This window comes from Zootoca vivipara, chromosome 1, assembly GCF_963506605.1.
Source record: "Zootoca vivipara chromosome 1, rZooViv1.1, whole genome shotgun sequence".
Classification (NCBI taxonomy): domain Eukaryota; kingdom Metazoa; phylum Chordata; class Lepidosauria; order Squamata; family Lacertidae; genus Zootoca; species Zootoca vivipara.
The window spans coordinates 119678931-119697514 of NC_083276.1; the positions used below are offsets into that span (position 1 = coordinate 119678931).

Genomic DNA, 18584 nt, shown 5'->3' on the forward strand with positions numbered 1-18584 from the left:
CTAAAATAAGCACCGTGATGTTTATATCAGTTGTGTCGAAAGCATCTTGGTCTAGATGTAATCATTTGCTTTAAATGTTAGTGTTTTAACAAAACAAGTGAAAACAATGCCTTGCAAATATAACCTATCTTTTTTTTAAAATGCTATTAAAAAAAACTGCTTTGTTGGAAGAAACAAGACCCAATCAGAATAGTGAAAAACTATTGTAAGTGTCTCTACAAACCACAATTCCACAGTTTTGAGGGCAATAGTGTTTGGGTCTCTGGTTGATTTCTTAGGTACTGTTTGTAGTCACATTGCAGGGAACGTAGGTTTGGGAAACATACTTTCAGAGGATATTTAGCTTCTCTGCAGTTTGTAGAACATAGACTTTTAATCTCAGGGTTGTGGATTTTGGCCCCATGTCGTAGTTCCCTTCCAACTCTACAATTCTGTGATTCCATGTGTGGTGCAATTGACTTCCGACAAGCACACAGAGTGCGAACAAGACTGAGTGTATTTGGGGGGGGGGGGAGGCTCGTTTAATTTCACTGCACACAGTGACAATAAAGTGACAATAAAGGTTTATTATTATTATTATTATTATTTACTGCATTTGCATACTGAAGTCAGCTTTTAGGTGCCATTGTATTGGGCGGGGGGCAGAAATAACAGAACCTGAAGTTTGTCCTTTGTGTATATTCTGGACGGTTGCGCGTGCAGGAAAACTGAGCAACCTGCTTGGATTGATCAGGTCCACTAGACTCCATGGATGCAACTATTGCCAAACCCATTGAATTTGCAGACCCCTGAACATAATATGGTTGTGTTTCTCCTGAATCCGGGTGTAATTTTCCAGTCCATCTCTGAGTGTTGGTACAAGTACAGAGCCGTAGCTAATACAGTGGTACGTCAGGTTACAAACACTTCAGGTTACAGAATCCACTAACCCGAAAGTAGTACCTCGGGTTAAGAACTTTACCTCAGGATGAGAACAGAAATCGTGTGGCGGTGGCACGGCGGCAGCGGGAGGCCCCATTAACTAAAGTGGTAGCTACCTCAGGTTAAGAACAGTTTAGGGTTAAGAATGGACCTCCGGAAGGAATTAAGTTCTTAACCTGAGGTACACTGTAACTGCTGCTGTGAATGGAAAATACTGCAGTACACAGCCTTTTGAGGATGTGCATATCTAGATAAAGGCCGTTTTATCTCTGCAGCGGTAGGTTAATTGAGCATTTTAAAGTTTGATGGAAAGTGCCTATTTTGAACAGGATTCTAATGAGGTAAAGGTAAAGGACCCCTGGACGGTTAAGTCCAGTCAAAAGCGACTATGGAGTGCAGCGCTCATCTTGCTTTCAGGCCAAGGGACCAAGCGTTTGTCCATAGACAGCTTTCCGGGTCATGTGGCTAGAAGGACTAAACCGCTTCTGGCGCAACAGAAGCGGTTTAGTCCTTCTGGTTTCCGTGACGGAAACCAGAGCGCACAGAAATGCCGTTTACCTTCCCGCCACAGCGGTACCTGTTTATCTGCTTGCACTGGCGTGCTTTCAAATTGCTAGGTTGGCAGGAGCAGGGACAGAGCAAGGGGAGCTCACCCTATTGCAGGGATTCGAACCGCCGACCTTCTGATCAGCAAGCCCAAGAGGCTCAGTGGTTTATAGACCACAGCGCCACCTGCTTCCCTAGGATTATAATGAACACTTAAAAGAAGAATGGATTCTAATGCACCTGCGTCTTTGGTAATTGCTGCTTTAGTTATTTTACACTTTTTGAGAAAAGGTTTTATAAAGATAACCCATAACTTCCTTTATACATACATACATACATACATACATACATACATACATACATACTTACATACATACATGTAACCCATCTGCATTCAGTGAGCCTATTTATTAACCTGTTTTGCAACTTTCCCTTAAGTCTGTTAATTGCCTTGTTGGGAATTGTGGGTGAAGAAGCTGATATCAGCAGTAGAATCCTGCATTTTCATATTTGTCAGTGGTTAAAAATAAAGCCCAAATCCTCGATCTGGAAGGGAGACAGCACAGCGAGTCATGCCCCCTGCATTCGGATAGACAGTCCAGTTGCTTCAGCATAGCTCATTGTGTACAAAAGGAAAAAAGAAATAATGGGTTCACATTGGTGTCTAGGACAGAATGTTAAACACACTGTTTCAAGTGTAGTGTTGCGCACAAATATCTGTGGTCATGTCATGTCCCTGTTGAATAAATCTAAACCTAATGTCAAAATTCTGACACCAAGTCTATGCTATATTGTTTCAGACAATTATGTGGCAGAAGACCAGGGTGTCCGATCACAAAATGGCTTTCATGGCTGTAGTGGGAACTGCCGTTATGAGCGGAATGGTACCTTTTCAACACCATAGTGAAGATCCTGAGGTAAGTTTCTAATTATCTATATGTTTCCCCCACCTGTTATTTCATCAGTTCAACCAGCATGAGTTCTTCACTTTTTAAATAAGGATATAAAATTGAGCACCATGCTTATATTTTGGGTTGCTGTTGTGTTAAATTCCATTCCTTTCCGTCTGTTTATGTTTAGTTTCAATCCCAGTAGAACACCGTTTATGCCCTTGCTTCATGAAAATTAAAGAGGATCTTATACATTACCTCCTCTATTGCCCCATTTACTCGGGCTTTAGAGACACGATGCTGCAAATTATACCCAACTCTATAATCAATCCTGAAGATAGAGTAAAATTTTTGTTAATTGATGCTAACCCACGAATTACCCATGCAGTAGCGGTTTTTGTGATGAAGGCCATGAAAGCCAGGGAAAGATTTATGGATGATAAAGTAAAGACCCCTTCATCATCTGTTTAACTCGTTGCTTGTTTTCCTTCTCTTCCTGTTTTGTGGGGTGAAGGTTTTGTTGGGATAGTATGTAATGAATTTTAACATTTTTAATTATTGTTGTGTTGATATTTGTGTACAGGCATGGTCCTCACAATAAATGGTTTTTTTGTTGTATGTTCAGTTTCGAGAACAAAAAACACGCTTAATTTTTTTTTCCAGTAAGGTGTAGTTTATATCTAAAGCACTTTTTATGCTTGGACCACCAATGGGTATATCATAGGAATGGCTTTGGAGTTTATCTGTTTGTCACTGGTTCACAATGAATTTCTAGCATCACATAAAAGGGGAATGAAGTTCACACTTCTTAGGCTATAATACTAACTAGATTTCCATGACAGTACAGGGGTACCTCGGTTTTTGAACGTCTCTGTTGACAAACATTTCGGTTTTCAAACACTGTAAACCTGGAAGTAAATGCTTCGGTTTTCGAACGCACCTCGGAAGTCAAACATTCCACGCAGCTTCCGCTGAACGCAGGATCCTGAGGCCTAGCTGTTGGCTATTGAGTTTTTGGTTTTCGAACGTTTCAGAACTCAACTGGACTTCTGGAATGGATTACGTTCAAAAACCGAGGTACCACTTTACATTCACATGAAATCAATATGGCTACTTTCCAAGTAACTGTAATTAGGAATGTGGTAAAGATATTCCTATAAAAAGAATGAAAAAAATACCTAACTGCTGCACATACAGTGCTTTTGAGATTCTGATTGGCTTGTGGTTGATTTGCTCTGTATCTTTTAAGGTTTCTTCATTGCTCCTTTTAACATTAGTGGAGGTGGGTGAGATCTCTCTCTCACCCGCCTCGGATTAACTTGGAAATTATCCGAGTCCCTCCCTTCCTCAGTTGAGAAGAACTTGGATTGTTATTTTAGCAGGGCTGTTCTTCAAAATGTCCCATTAGGCAGAGCAGTGGGAAAATTGCTGGGCGGGCCAAAGAACACTTCTGTAGAAGCCCCTTAGAACAAGAGGATCTTCTGTGGGGGCTTCTAACCTCCAGCAGCTCTTCAAATTCAGGCTTAACTCCAGAAATCTCCCCTAGTTCTGAGAATTAAATCTCAGTTGGAGATGAATTCATGGTTAACTTCAGTATATGGTAAGTGCTGACCAGGGGAGTGAGAACCACCTGGTGAGGTTATGAATGACATCTAGGGTTGCCCAGTGACCTTCGAACCTGGATGAGATCTGAACTTGGCTTTTCAACATCCAAATTTAGTGCTCTGTCGACAGCCTCACACTAACTCTTGATCTCATTCATCATCATCTGCCTTGATTTAATTTAAAGAAAAGTGAAGTAGGATACTTCTAAATGCCATGAAAATCTGCAGTCATTTCTTCTTTCTGATCTGAACCTTCTAGTTTTTGTGAACCGATTGTCATGGGAAACAGTGGTTGTTAATGGCCAGTTTAATTGCAATTCTAGGTGTTTCTCAGTGGCTTTCTTCCAAAGCCCAGTTCAGATGGTTGTTTGACAAGTCATTCAAGTGCAGAAAGGAGCTTCATCTTTGTAAACAATCGACCAGTGCATCAGAAGGAAATTCTTAAGGTACTGTTTTTCTCAGCTCCTTGTCCCAACAGATTATAAAATATTTGCCAGGTTCCAAAGAGCTACATTAGTTGCCCGCAGTGGCTAGGTTGCACCAGAAGGGTTTTAAATTTTGTCAAGGAGGCCACATCATTTGAAATTCCCTTCAGTTTCAGAGTTGGTTAGTATGAGATAGAGAGGGCGATGCCAAATCCCACTCTAAAGGTAAAGGACCCCTGACAGTTAAGTCCAGTCGCGAACGACTCTGGGGTTGCGGCACTCATCTCGCTTTACTGGCCGAGGGAGCCGCCGTTTGTCCACAGACAGTATTACCAGGTCATGTGGTCAGCATGACTAAGCTGCTTCTGGAAAACCAGAGCAGCACACGGAAACACCGTTTACCTTCCCGCTGAAGCAGTACCTATTTATCTACTTGTACTTTGACGAGCTTTTGAACTGCTAGGTTGGCAGGAGCTGGGACTGAGCAACGGGAGCTCACCCTGTTGCGGGGATTTGAACAGCCGACCTTCTGATCGGCAAGCCTAGGCTCAGCGGTTTAGACCACAGCGCCACCACGTCCTAGTTTGTGTAATTAGTTGCATGGCTCTTTGAATCCTGGCCATGAATTTTTCCCTTCTATATATCAAAAAATTGAGAGAGATGCAATCTTTCTTAATAAGGTAAAGGTAAGGGTCCCCTGGATGGTTAAGTCCAGGCAAAGACAACTATGGAGTTGTGGCGCTCATCTCACTTTCAGGTTGAGGTAGCCGGCATTTGTCCACAGACAGCTTTCTGGGTCATGTGGCCAGCATGACTAAACTGCTTCTGGCGCAACGGAACACTGTGACGGAAACCAGAGTGCATGAAAACTTTACCGCCGCAGCTGTACCTACTGGTATTTATTTCCTTTCACTGGCATGCTTTTGAACTGCTAGGTTGGCAGAAGCTGGGACAGAGCAACGGGAGCTCACCCCGTCGCAGGGATTCGAACTGCTGACCTTTTGATCGGCAAGCCCAAGAGAGTACTAATGGACATTTTACTAGTGCATTAGTTAACTCTTGTAGAATTAGTTAACTCGTGTCGAATATTAATGAGCCAATTTCATTGACTCTCACATCCATTTACAATGCTTAATGAAAAATCAAGGACAAAAGTGGTAAGGACCTAACAGAAGCAGAAGACATCAAGAAGAGGTGGCAGGAATACACAGAGGAATTATACCAGAAAGATATGGAGGTCTCGTACACCCCAGGTAGTGTGTTTGCTGACCTTGAGCCAGACATCTTGGAGAGTGAAGTCAAATGGGCCTTAGAAAGCACTGCTAATAACAAAGCCAGTGGAAGTGATGATATTCCAGCTGAACTATTTAAAATTTTAAAAGATGATGCTGTTAAGGTGCTACACCCAATATGCCAGCAAGTTTGGAAAACTCAGCAATGGCCAGAGGATTGGAGAAGATCAGTCTACATCCCAATTCCAAAGAAGGGCAGTACCAAAGAATGCTCCAACTACCGCACAATTGCGCTCATTTCACACGCTAGCAAGGTTATGCTTAAAATTCTACAAGGCAGGCTTAGGCAGTATGTGGACCGAGAACTCCCAGAAGTGCAAGCTGGATTTCGAAAGGGCAGAGGAACCAGAGACCAAATAGCAAACATGCACTGGATTATGGAGAAAGCTAGAGAGTTCCAGAAAAACGTCTACTTCTGCTTCATTGACTATGCAAAAGCCTTTGACTGTGTCGACCACAGCAAACTATGGCAAGTTCTTAAAGAAATGGGAGTGCCTGATCACCTCATCTGTCTCCTGAGAAATCTCTATGTGGGACAAGAAGCTACAGTTAGAACTGGATATGGAACAACTGATTGGTTCAAAATTGGGAAAGGAGTACGACAAGGTTGTATATTGTCTCCCTGCTTATTTAACTTATATGCAGAATTCATCATGCGAAAGGCTGGACTAGATGAATCCCAAGCAGGAATTAAGATTGCCGGAAGAAATATCAACAACCTCAGATATGCAGATGACACAACCTTGATGGCAGAAAGTGAGGAGGAATTAAAGAACCTTTTAATGAGGGTGAAAGAGGAGAGCGCAAAATATGGTCTGAAGCTCAACATCAAAAAAACCAAGATCATGGCCACTGGTCCCATCACCTCCTGGCAAATAGAAGGGGAAGAAATGGAGGCAGTGAGAGATTTTACTTTCTTGGGCTCCTTGATCACTGCAGATGGTGACAGCAGTCACGAAATTAAAAGACGCCTGCTTCTTGGGAGAAAAGCAATGACAAACCTAGACAGCATCTTAAAAAGCAGAGACATCACCTTGCCGACAAAGGTCCGTATAGTTAAAGCTATGGTTTTCCCAGTAGTGATGTATGGAAGTGAGAGCTGGACCATAAAGAAGGCTGATCGCCGAAGAATTGATGCTTTTGAATTATGGTGCTGGAGGAGACTCTTGAGAGTCCCATGGACTGCTAGAAGATCAAACCTATCAATTCTTAAGGAAATCAGCCCTGAGTGCTCCCTGGAAGGACAGATCGTGAAGCTGAGGCTCCAATACTTTGGCCACCTCATGAGAAGAGAAGAATCCTTGGAAAAGACCCTGATGTTGGGAAAGATTGAGGGCACTAGGAGAAGGGGACGACAGAGGACAAGATGGTTGGACAGTGTTCTCGAAGCTACGAACATGAGTTTGACCAAACTACGGGAGGCAGTGCAAGACAGGAGTGCCTGGCGTGCTATGGTCCATGGGGTCACGAAGAGTCGGACACGACTAAACGACTAAACAACAACAACAATGAAAAATTGTAGGTCAATCCCGTTGTGTTATGGTAACATTTCAACTTTTCTGGTAACAAGGTTTTTTACAAAAATTTCACAACTCTTTGAAAGCTGATTCCTGCCTATTAAAGGGGGACTCCCTCGCAAGATGTTATTGAAAAATTCATGCTCTGCTTGCACATAAAATGTTGCTACTTGCACACATGGAAGATAAGTATATATCACATTAAAGTATTGTATTGCATTCATTTCTAATTGGAAAGTACATTTTAAATGCTATTCTTTTTGGTTTTAGCTGGTTCAACAATACTATAACCTGAAGTCACACAAGGATTCTAATCGTTCACACCCTGCTTTCTTTATCAACATTGCTGTTCCTCCATCCGCCGTGGATGTCAATTTAACACCAGATAAATCTCAAGTGTTTCTGCATAATAAGGTACAGCGTGTCTATTTATATATAAATGAGTAGTCTACCGGTAATAATGTTGTTTTGCTACAATTACAGTTAAAAATGTGTTTAGATTTTTTTAAAATAATAATGGTTCTGTGCATAACTTTAGATTTAAAAATAAGCTGAGCAGAATCCGTATTCACTTGACTTAATTATGTTGTAGTTAGCAAGCATAAGTTATTTATCACAATACTGTACTTAGCATTTTTCTGCTTTAGGAGTCTGTCTGTCTTGCTGTTGAAAATGTCTTGACCTCAGTCTATGGACCTCTACCTGGGACTGCTTCTTGTGAAACTGATTTGTCAGGTGCTACTTCAGGAGAAGCAGAACAAATGAATGTCTCTCTAAATGAAGTTGAACCCAGGAACATTGATCCGCATGCATGCACTGAATTGATTTCATTTAGTAATGCACAAAATGGTGGAACGGAAAAACCCACAGAGGTTTGCTTGGAGACTCAAATGTTGTATTCAGCTGTAGGATTGTCTACCAAAAATGAACTATCTGGCTGCAAGACAGCTGTGTCTGATAGATTTTTGTGTGAGCACCAACAGAATAAGTCTAAGGTGATATTTAACCTAGATGGCAATACCTTAATGGACACAAATTCTAAAAATGGCCTTGATGATGATTTGAGAGATGACCATTTCCAAGAAGCCATAGAGAGAACCACAACCCTAAAAGATTCTACTGAAGTAACTGCTGATAAATGGAGTTTGGGGAATGCATTTAAGAATACCAGAGGAGAGAACATTGAACCTGTTCGGATTTTGATTCCTGAAATGGGACATGCAAGGCCTCAAGAGAGAAGAAATGATGATGGCCAACAAACATTTCAAGAGGGAGGTAGCATCCAAAGTCTGAAAAAAACAAATGTGGTAAATGATAAACTAGGACAGATTACAGCCTATGACATAATAAAAAATCGGATAATAAAGAAAGCCATGTCAGCATTTGACATTTTTACTCAAGACCATCGCCCAAGATTGTTAGCTGAAAATACAAAAGTGAGCATGGAAGAACTAATGCTGAAATTGAAAGAAATGTGGGAAACACTGAATGAAGAAGAGAAAAAGAAGTAAGTTTGCAAACTTCACATCTGCTCACTGAAACTGGGCAGTAGCTTCCATCCTGTGTGTGACTCATGTTCAAAAACAAGTTTTATCCATATTAATTTCAAAACCAGAATGGCAAATGCTTTTGGCTTGATAATTGTAACATCTAGATAATTTAATTCTAATTATCTACTGCTTGCTGATTTATAAACTTAGATGTTGCTGCCTCCGCCCCGCCCCCCCCCCCCCGGTTTTCCATTAAACGTATTGGCCAATCTGTATGAAACAGCTTAAAGCCTGTACAGCTCATAAATTCCCATAATACAGTGCATACTGTATTATGCACATTCCCATAATACAGTGCTCATAAATTCCCATTATACAGTGCATATAGTTTGTATATCATATTTTGCATTTGGCGTTAATACTTGCCGGATTAGTAGCGGGAAATGAAACAAACAGAAGATCTGTAAAGTAATGTGTTGATAAGCACTAATACAAACAGGACGGATGCGAGTGGCGCTGTGGTCTAAACCACAGAGCCTAGGGCTTGCCAATTGGAAGGTCCCGTTCTTCGGTCCCAGCTTCTGCCCACCTAGCAGTTTGAAAGCACATTAAAGTGCAAGGTAAACAGTGTTTCCGTGCGCTGCTCTGGTTTTGCCAGAAGAAGCCTAGTCATGCTGGCCACATGACCCGGAAGCTGTCTACAGACGAATGCCGGCTCCCTCGGCCTATAGAGCGAGATGAGTGCGCAACCCCAGAGTTGTCCACGACTGGACCTAATGGTCAGGGGTACCTTTACCTTTGCTACAAACAGGACTTGCTACTGAACATTGGGGTACTTATAAGAGACAAGATATTAACTAAGATGATAAAATAGTGTGGGAGAATGACATTTATTTTTCTTCCAACAATTAATTTTGAGAGAAAACTTATTTTATAGGTGGATATATAATGACTCTGACTGAACCATTGCTAGTTTTTCATATGTTCCTTCTCTTCCCCCTTCTTCCCCTCTTTGTTAAGATATGAAGAAAAAGCTAATAGAGACTTTGAGCGATACAACAAGCAGAGCAGAAAAGCTGCGGATCAAAGTATACAAAGATCAACAAGAGGGAGAGAGAGAAAACATAAGTCCAAACTTAAAGACTGTCTAATTAATCAGCAGAAACTTGATAAACTTTTTCATTCTCAAATGGAAGAGAAACCAAATAGTTGCAAAGCAATAAAAATTGTTCAAGTGCCCTTCTCTATGGATTCATTCAGACATAATCTTCATGTGCTTAAACAGAAAGAGACTGTTAAGGATGATCCTTGCCTAATTCGTCTTCCGAATTTTCCTGATGCATGGATAATTGCCTCTGAGAAAAAGATAATGATGTTGAATCCATACAGAGTAGAAGAAGCCCTTCTGTTTAAAAAACTGCTTGAAAACCATAAACTTCCTATACAGAAACTGGACAACCCGATTATATTAACTGATAGGTAAGGCGAAAGCCATTTCAAAAGCAGATCATATAAAGGACCACAAGCAAATGATTGGTTTTATTTTATTTTATTTATTTTATGACAGTGTAATAAAAGTGATTCCATCTTCCTGCATTCCTTCCCAAATCCAGTATAGACCCAGCTTATATAGTTACAATCTAACAGAGATCCTAAGATCTCCAGCTTTATTTTGCTTGTTCTAAATGTGCCTGTGGCCTATTTTGGACAGTACAGTGGAACCTCGGTTTATGAATACCTCGGTTTATGAATTTTCAGTTTATGAACGCTGTGGACCCATCTGGAACGGATTAATTCACTTTCCATTACTTTCAATGGGAAAGTTCGCTTCAGTTTAAGTACTCCGCGGACCGTCTGGAACAGATTAATCCACTTTCCATTACTTTCAACGAGAAAGTTCGCTTCAGTTTATGAACAAACTTCCGGAACCAATTGTGCTCATAAACCGAGGTACCACTATATATTCCAAGCTTCCCTAACCATGGTTGTATTAAGCTCAAAATGCACCTCAGGCCTGCTCATCAGCTTCTACACTGCCAGCCTGGTCTCTTGCCCATTATGTCTGAAATAGGAAACCATGGTTTAATATAGTTTTCCTCATCAGGGTCCTTAGTCCATGGTTTGACCCTGGTTGGTAAATTGACAGCAAACCATGGTCCTGTGTTTCAGACACAATCGGAATCAATGTTGAAGCCAGAAAATAACAGAAGGCAGGGGACTGGGCATTAAAGTTGGACATTACAGCTGAACTGGCCCTATGATTGATGTATGCATTGAGGTAAAATTATATTCCGGTATCAGACAAATTCAGTTAAGGAGAGTTGACAAGTGTAAGATATGTACAGAGCATGGGTAGGCAAACTAAGGCCCAGGGGCCGGATGCGGCCCAATCGCCTTCTAATTCTGGCCCGTTGACGGTCTGGGAATCAGCGTGTTTTTACATGAGTAGAATGTGTCTTTTTATTTAAAATGCATCTCTGGGTTATTTGTGGGTCCTGCCTGGTGTTTTTACATGAGTAGAATGTGTGCTTTTATTTAAAATGCATTTCTGGGTTATTTGTGGGGCATAGGAATTTGTTCATTTTCCCTCCCCCCCCCAAATAGTCCGGCCCCCCACAAGGTCTGAGCGACAGTGGACCAGCCCCCTGCTGAAAAAGCTTGCTAACTCCTGGTATGGTACCAGTAGTACAGCCAGTACAAGACACATGGTTGAATTTTGTTGCATTACCTCCTTTTAGCCGTGCTGTGCTTTCTCCAAGGAAAGGCTTGCTGTTGTCTGGTCGCCATAATGTTTTGAGTAGAGGGAACAAGGAAATCTTCGCTTTCCTTGCTTTCCCTGGCATTGCCTGTTCTGGCCTTAAGTTGAGAGGGGAAAGAGCAGGGAACAGTAGATGCCAGAAAGAAAAGAACTGTGCAATTGCTTCTTTTGTTCCTGTGGGCTTTTGCTCTTTGGCCCAACTATATGTGACGGCATTTAAATATCTTTAATATTGGGGGATGATTTCTAGCAGGATTTCTGCATGTGGGGAAGGGAGGTCTTGTCCCTCTCTCCACAGCTGTGATCCCAATGGAAGAGCCACACGTCCTGCAACTGGCAAAAAAAAGAAGTATCTCAATGGTTTTCCCTACATCACTTAACTAGAAAAATTAAGATTGCAACTGCAATGATGTAAAATGGACAGTGGCTACTGTGGCTTTTTTCTTGTGGGGTAACACAGGACAGTGGATAGCAAGGAAGATGTATTCTAACTCTGTGTGTGTTTGTAGTCGCTATCTGAGCTGGCATCCTATAAACCCCTTGTCTTTATGTAATGGGTATGGAATAAAGCAATTCTAAAATCTCGTTGACATGTGTGCTTTGATTGTGGAACACTATTAAAAAATGGATTCTGTCTCTTATAACAGTGATTAATGATTGATTTTCAGTCTTTTTAGTGACTCCCGTTATAAAGAAGTTCTTTGCAATATGCCCAAGGAAAGCATAAGATTTGATGGGTCATCCTACTTGTCAGATACAAGACTTACAGCAAACGGATTTCAGATAAAGATAATACCAGGTATGATGTGGCTTCATATTTTGATTTCATTCAGCACCTCATTACTTGCTTGCCTCTTTTTCATAGTACTGTACTGTATAGCAAAAGCAATACTTGTGTTTCATTACCGCATTTGTGTCTAGGAAAAAAAACCCGTCCCTATGGGCCCCTCCAGACTTCCCTTTTATTGAGCATTCATTATGATTTTTTTGCTTATAATGTAATTGAGCAGGTTATATGCAAACCTAGACAGTATCTTAAAAAGCAGAGACATCACCTTGCCGACAAAGAGGTCTGTATAGTTAAAGCTAGGGTATTCCCTGTAGTGATGTATGGAAGTGAGAGCTGGACCATAAAGAAGGCTGGTCGCCAAAGAATTGACGCTTTTGAAGTATGGTGCTGGAGGAGACTCTTGAGAGTCCCATGGATTGCAAGAAGATCAAACCTATTCACCCTGAAGGAAATCAGCCCTGAGTGCTCACTGGAAGGACAGATCGTGAAGCTGAGGCTCCAATACTTTGGCCACCTCATGAGAAGAGAAGACTCCCTAGAAAAGACCCTGATGTTGGGAGAGATTGAGGGCACTAGGAGAAGGGGACGACAGAGGACGAGATGGTTGGACAGTGTTCTCGAAGCTACGAACATGAGTTTGACCAAGCTGCGGGAGGCAGTGGAAGACAGGAGTGCCTGGCGTACTCTGGTCCATGGGGTCACGAAGAGTCAGACACAACTAAACGACTAAACAACAACAACAACAACATTGTTTTAACAGCTAATGTACAAATAAGATGTTTCAGTCAGTGGGTTTCTAATAAACGTCTGTTCTGACCAAGTATTGTGGGGAAGTGAGCTTTAATTGCAACAAGATGCCGAGTTTCTAATTCGCTAGGTCCGAGCAAAGGTTTGCTGTCAGTTTTGAGAAACGCTATAGCTTCATGTGTTACCACTTCAGCCTTGTATGTAGAGGAGTGCTGACAGATCTGCCATAACATATGGGCATCTCAAAGGAAAAAGCGGGGGGGGGGGGGGAGAGAGATAGAACCTTGGAACAGCGTCTTGATGAAAAACCAATCCCCTCCAAGAAGAGCGTTTTCCTTTCTTAACCATCCACAAGTCTGCTGAATGCAGGCTGGTTTTAAATTCAGTTTATAAATAAGTCTCCAATTAGCATATTCTGTGATCCCAACTACATGTGTTGCTGTAGAAACAGTTTGTTTGATTTAAAACTCTTTAGCTTGACTTCCCAAATGTCTATCCCTGCATCAAAGTTTATAGTTTATGATCAATACTCTTTTGTACTTCTGGGGAGCGGAACTTGTTTTTGGGTGCCAAGATTAATACCCAGAAAAACAGGATATGGTATAGAGCACAATTTATCTACTGCTGCTTGTCCCACTCCAAGGGGGGAAATTATGTTAACGTATATGCAGTTTTGTTAAATGCTATATAACAATAATAAAAAATAACAATGCCTGCTTAAAAGCAAAAGCTTTAATAATTGTAGAATCCTTCCTCCTGATCAGGAAGCTGTAAGGTGGAAAGGTGGTTCTTTCTTGTTTGCTTGTTTGTGTTTGTTTTTTGCTGTGCCTGCTCCAGGCAGATCAGTGGGTGACCCAACTCCCATAAATAATCTCCCCCACTCCCATAATACTCTGTTTTGGGGTTGCCTCCACTTCATTCATCTGTAGCTGGAGACTATGGTGGAAGCCAGCGGACAGGGATGACTCCTGACTGCTACCCTCTCAGAAGTGCCGATCGAAGGATGAGATTGCATCATATAATTCAGGGTTTACTACGTACACACTGATCCAGACTACTTTGCTCCCCTGCCAGCACGTGAGAAAAACAAAACTGCGACCCTTGGCTTAGATGTCCAGACTTGGGGATCATTGTACGTTTTGCTCCAAATAATCATAAAATTGTAGTTGGAAGGGGTCACAGGGGTCAATAGTCCAACTCCGCACAAGGCAGGAATCTTTCTCCCAACGTGGGGCTCAAACCCATGACCCTGCGATTAAGAGTCTCATGCTCTACCAATTTGAGCCATAAGCTACAATATGTAGCCAAGTAGTGCCAATGAAGGGGAAGGGATTCTCCTCCCCACACCTACCATTTCCCCAATCTGCATAATCCTCCAGAACTCTCTTTAGCTCTACGCTGGATAGATTGGTATAGATTGTCCTGCTTTGGTGTAGATTAAAGCTTTGTTTCAAATATGGAAATACTAACAAAAAGTTAAATAAGCATTTAACCAGTACTTTCCAAAGTTGAATTTGAATAAACTGAAGCACTCTCACTGTGCAAGTAACTAATAATGAAATACGGTATTTTAAGTTGTGTTCTTCATTTTAATAAAATTAAAAATGTGTAGCTCTGGGGATCTATAACTGCAACTTTACAGCACAGTGCTATGCATGTTTACTCAAAAGTAAGTCCCGATGAGCTTAGCCCCTAGTGTGTCTAGGATTGCAGCTGCAACAACAGTTTTCAATGTGAATATTTTGGTGTGTAAATCAAAACAGTATTTAAAACACACTCAGTAACTCCAGGTATCAATGTGTTCAGTTTATTCATTTGTTTACTATTTGGTGTTTCAGCTATAGAAAATCAGCTGGAAATAGAAGGAATGGCAAACTGTCTGCCGTACTATGGGATACCTGATCTGAAAGAAATTCTGAGTGCTGTGGTAGATTGTAATGCAAAAGAAGTTCATGAGTGTCGACCTCTTAAAGTCACAAACTACCTGGAGGCAAGTATTGCTTTATGGTTTGCAAGCTCTTCTTTAGCATGCTGCTTTTAATGCCACTGTCCTATCAAAAGATACAGCTTGGTGCTTATATATAAAGGAGAAATTAATACCAGAAGCAATCACAATACAGATCAGGTGTGGATTACTGTTATTTGCATTACAATAAAAGGTTCCATTGGCACAAATGGGTGCCCTTCTTCCAATGCAGGTAGCAGATTTGGGTTTCCTGATCCTGACCGCACTAGTGTGCAGAGCGTTTAAAGCTCTACTCCTGTGCCGCAATCCAGATCGCTTTCCTCCACCACTCATCTGATACCAACTTCTAAAAAGCTATTCATGTAGTTGCTAAGCCAGGAGTGCCCAAACTGTGGTCTGCAAAATGTCTGGATTTGTGGTGGAAGATGGAAGGTGGCTTCATCAGATATCCATATACAGTAGATTTTAAAACTGTGTTTTTAATTGCAATTTTTATTTCTTATATATTGCATGTTACTGTTTTACAGTTTGAATCCTGTGGAATTGAAATGGTAAAACAATAAAATGCAACGCCTAAGAAATGAAGCAACAAAAATATACAGTAGTTAGAAATCATATGGCCTCTAGAATAGAGCATTGCAAGCAGAAAAATCATTGTGGTCCATTGAGACACTCAGCAATTTTCAAGTGTTCTGTGGAGGATAAAGTTTTGGAGCCACTGCTGTGAGCCATTTGAATCTCCAGAATGTGGAATATATGAGCTAAAGGAAGAGAGTGGAGAAAGGTCCCTTTCTTAATTTGAGCCAGCCCATGTATCAAATTCCATTCCTGCCTCTTTCCTTCAATTGAAACTTCTGAGTAGAATAACTTAGCTGCAGTTTATCTGCAGGTCACCTATCCGAATCTGTACTTCAATTTATGGCAGGATCTTTTCCACACAGAGGAGTAACCTACGGTACTTACACATTGGGATTTAGGAAACTGGACTGCAGTGCAAATTTGTTCTAAAGTAAGCCTACTGAGCTTTTTTCTGAATAACAGCCTGATCTTATTTCCGCAGCAAAAAGGAAAAAAAGAATGTGGTCAGGAATGAGTCACTCCTTAAGCCCTTCTTATGATGGTTAACTGTTGCTTGGGAGCTGCTCTACACTTTGTTTGCAGAATTTCTTCTTTTATAGATTGAGAAAAACCAAAGATACCTACCGGTAATTGCCTGGCCAAAGAAGATTGGATTTTCTATGAAAAAATATAGTAGTGAAAAATGTTCAGTGGAGAAGCTTGCACCGTACATAATTTGTTTATTGGATTTTATTTAGCCTCAGGTTAATGTCTAAATGTAAACATTTTTGTTCTTATAGGGAGAAGCTGTGAGACTGTGTCGGCAGCTACCTTTGTATATATCCAAGGAAGATGTACAAGACACCATCCACAAAATGGAGACACAACTTGGAAATCAACATAAAGGCTGTGTTCATGGTCGTCCATTTCTTCATTATTTAACAGATATTCCAGAGTAACTAGCAAGGAAAAACCTCATCCTGCAGTCACATTTTACACAATTACAAACAAAACACTCATTTTTTGCACAATTATTTGTAACTGTCTTCTGTATTGATCTCTGTGAAGTGGGAGATTGCTATTTTTTAAAATGAACATGAGCATTGAATTAATGGTATTGAAATGTGTTTTGGAACAATTCATTGTTTCTAAGAAAATATACTGAAGGACAATCCATGTTCTGAAGGTGTAAGATAAGCTGATGGAAATAGATTTCCAAATAATTATTTTTACATTATTTTTCTACTGGTCGAGTTTGTAGTTCATAAAAAAAGTGGAAAAGAAGACCACTCACAGCAAGAAGAAAATGGAATATAATGTTTAATGCTGATTTGTCTCCACTAAATGGATATTCAGGGTTGAAGTATATAGCTATAATTACAGATGCATTTTCTACAAGTGGACAATATGTGGATACATCCAAATAAAAATTTGCATTTCTCTTGTGTTATTTCATATTCTAATTTCTCAAAAGTTATGAGATGGCTATTACTCAAAGCCACTGAAGCATGTGCAGAATCTGCTTCTGCTTGGGGATTGTCTTACTGAATTAGGAGCTCTACATATAATATTCAGATGTACATTCATACATGAAACTTGGGCTGGATCTAGACACATCAAAGAAGTAGTTGGACTCCGATGGGTATGTGTGATAGATGAAACTCAACCAAAGATTCTTCCTTTGCTGGTTGGCAGTACAATTCTATACTTCCAAGACCCTTGATCTTCTTGGTTCCTCTCCTGTGCGCATGTTCCAGCTTATCAATATTCTTAAACTGTGGTGCGCAGAACTGGACACTGCAACAGGTGTGGTTTTACCAAGGCGGACCAGAGCAGTACTATGACTTCCCTTGATCTGGACACTATACTTCTGTTGATGCAGCCTAGAATAGCATTGGCTTTTTTTGCAGCTGCATCACACTGTTGTCTCATGTTAAGCTTGTGGTCTACTAAGACTCCTAGATCCTTTTCACACATACTACTGGAAGCCAGATGGCCCTGTCTTTTATTTCATAGAATTGTGGAATTGTAGAGTTGGAAGGGAACATGAAGATCATCTAGTCCAACTCCCTGCAATGAATGAATCTTTTGCCCAATGTGGGGCTTGAACCCACAACCCCGAGATTAAAAGTTGCATGCTCTACATTTGTGCAGCTGGTTCTTCCTGCCTAAAGATGTCCTGCAAGGCAGCGGGTCTGGATTTTTCCTTGGGGGTTTATTCCCGAAGCCGCCTTATGTATGAGTAGAGCTGCAAAGCAGTGGAGGTTTAGGATGAGAGTTTTCCTTCTAGATGAGTGCAAAACAACTACTGTACTACTTCTGTTTTTGTAATGTGACGTTTCAACGAGCCTATTGACAAGATCCACTAAAAAAGCAACTTTAGCAAAAGAATTGTGAAAATAAGGATTTGGGATGGGGGCAATTTTTTGTCCTCCTTCAAAGCGCCATATTAGCAAAGCTGGTGGGGCTTCCCTCTGGCTAAATTCTGCAAACATACGAGGTCACTCACACAGACCCTCAAGAGTCCCTATTTTCCAGAGTCCCTATTTTCATGCCGGTTTCTGATTTGATCCCAGAATGTCCCACTTTTCCTTAAGATTTCATTGGAGAAATGTTGGACAGTATGGAGTTAGATGACCCCAGAGTCAAGGAGATAAGTACCTACTGTATACAATCTTTAGGAAACATCTGAAGGCAGCCCTGTATAGGGAAGTTTAATGTTTTATTATGTTTTAATTTATTTTGGAAGCCACCCAGAGTGGCTGGGGCAACCTAGTCAGATGGGTGGGGTATAAAGATTTATTATTATTATTATTATTATTATTATTATTATTATTATTATTATTATTATTACGTTATAGGACGTCCCTAGTTTCATTGGAGAAATGTTGGGTGGTATGGAGTTATGCAACTTGGAGCCAAGGAGATAACTATACAACCTGTAGAAAGCAGCCCCATATAGGGAAGTTTTTTTAATGTTTAATGTTTCATTATGCTTTTTAGGGTTCCCATATTTCAAAAGTAAAATTCCTGACACCACACGCAAAGCTGTTCAGCTTTTTTAAAGGAAACTGCCAAGA

The 18584-nt window shown here is 40.8% G+C and overlaps 1 protein-coding gene across 6 annotated transcripts in view; it reads left to right on the forward strand.

The window, feature by feature from the left end:
• Nucleotides 1-18158, forward strand: part of PMS1 (PMS1 homolog 1, mismatch repair system component) — a 45838-nt gene extending 27680 nt beyond the window's left edge. Inside the window, exons 6-13 of one of the 6 annotated variants that reach the window (XM_060281353.1) lie at nt 2268-2384; nt 4285-4407; nt 7466-7609; nt 7843-8702; nt 9706-10164; nt 12112-12242; nt 14819-14974; nt 16309-18158. In XM_060281353.1, coding sequence (XP_060137336.1) covers nt 2268-2384; nt 4285-4407; nt 7466-7609; nt 7843-8702; nt 9706-10164; nt 12112-12242; nt 14819-14974; nt 16309-16463 — 2145 coding nt within the window. In that variant the 3' untranslated portion in view covers nt 16464-18158. Of the gene's footprint in view, nt 1-2267; nt 2385-4284; nt 4408-7465; nt 7610-7842; nt 8703-9705; nt 10165-12111; nt 14113-14818; nt 14975-16308 lie in introns of those variants that run through there. The other 5 variants (XM_060281352.1, XR_009558441.1, XM_060281355.1 and 2 more) reach the window with 5 other exon arrangements.
• Nucleotides 18159-18584: the final 426 nt, after the last annotated feature.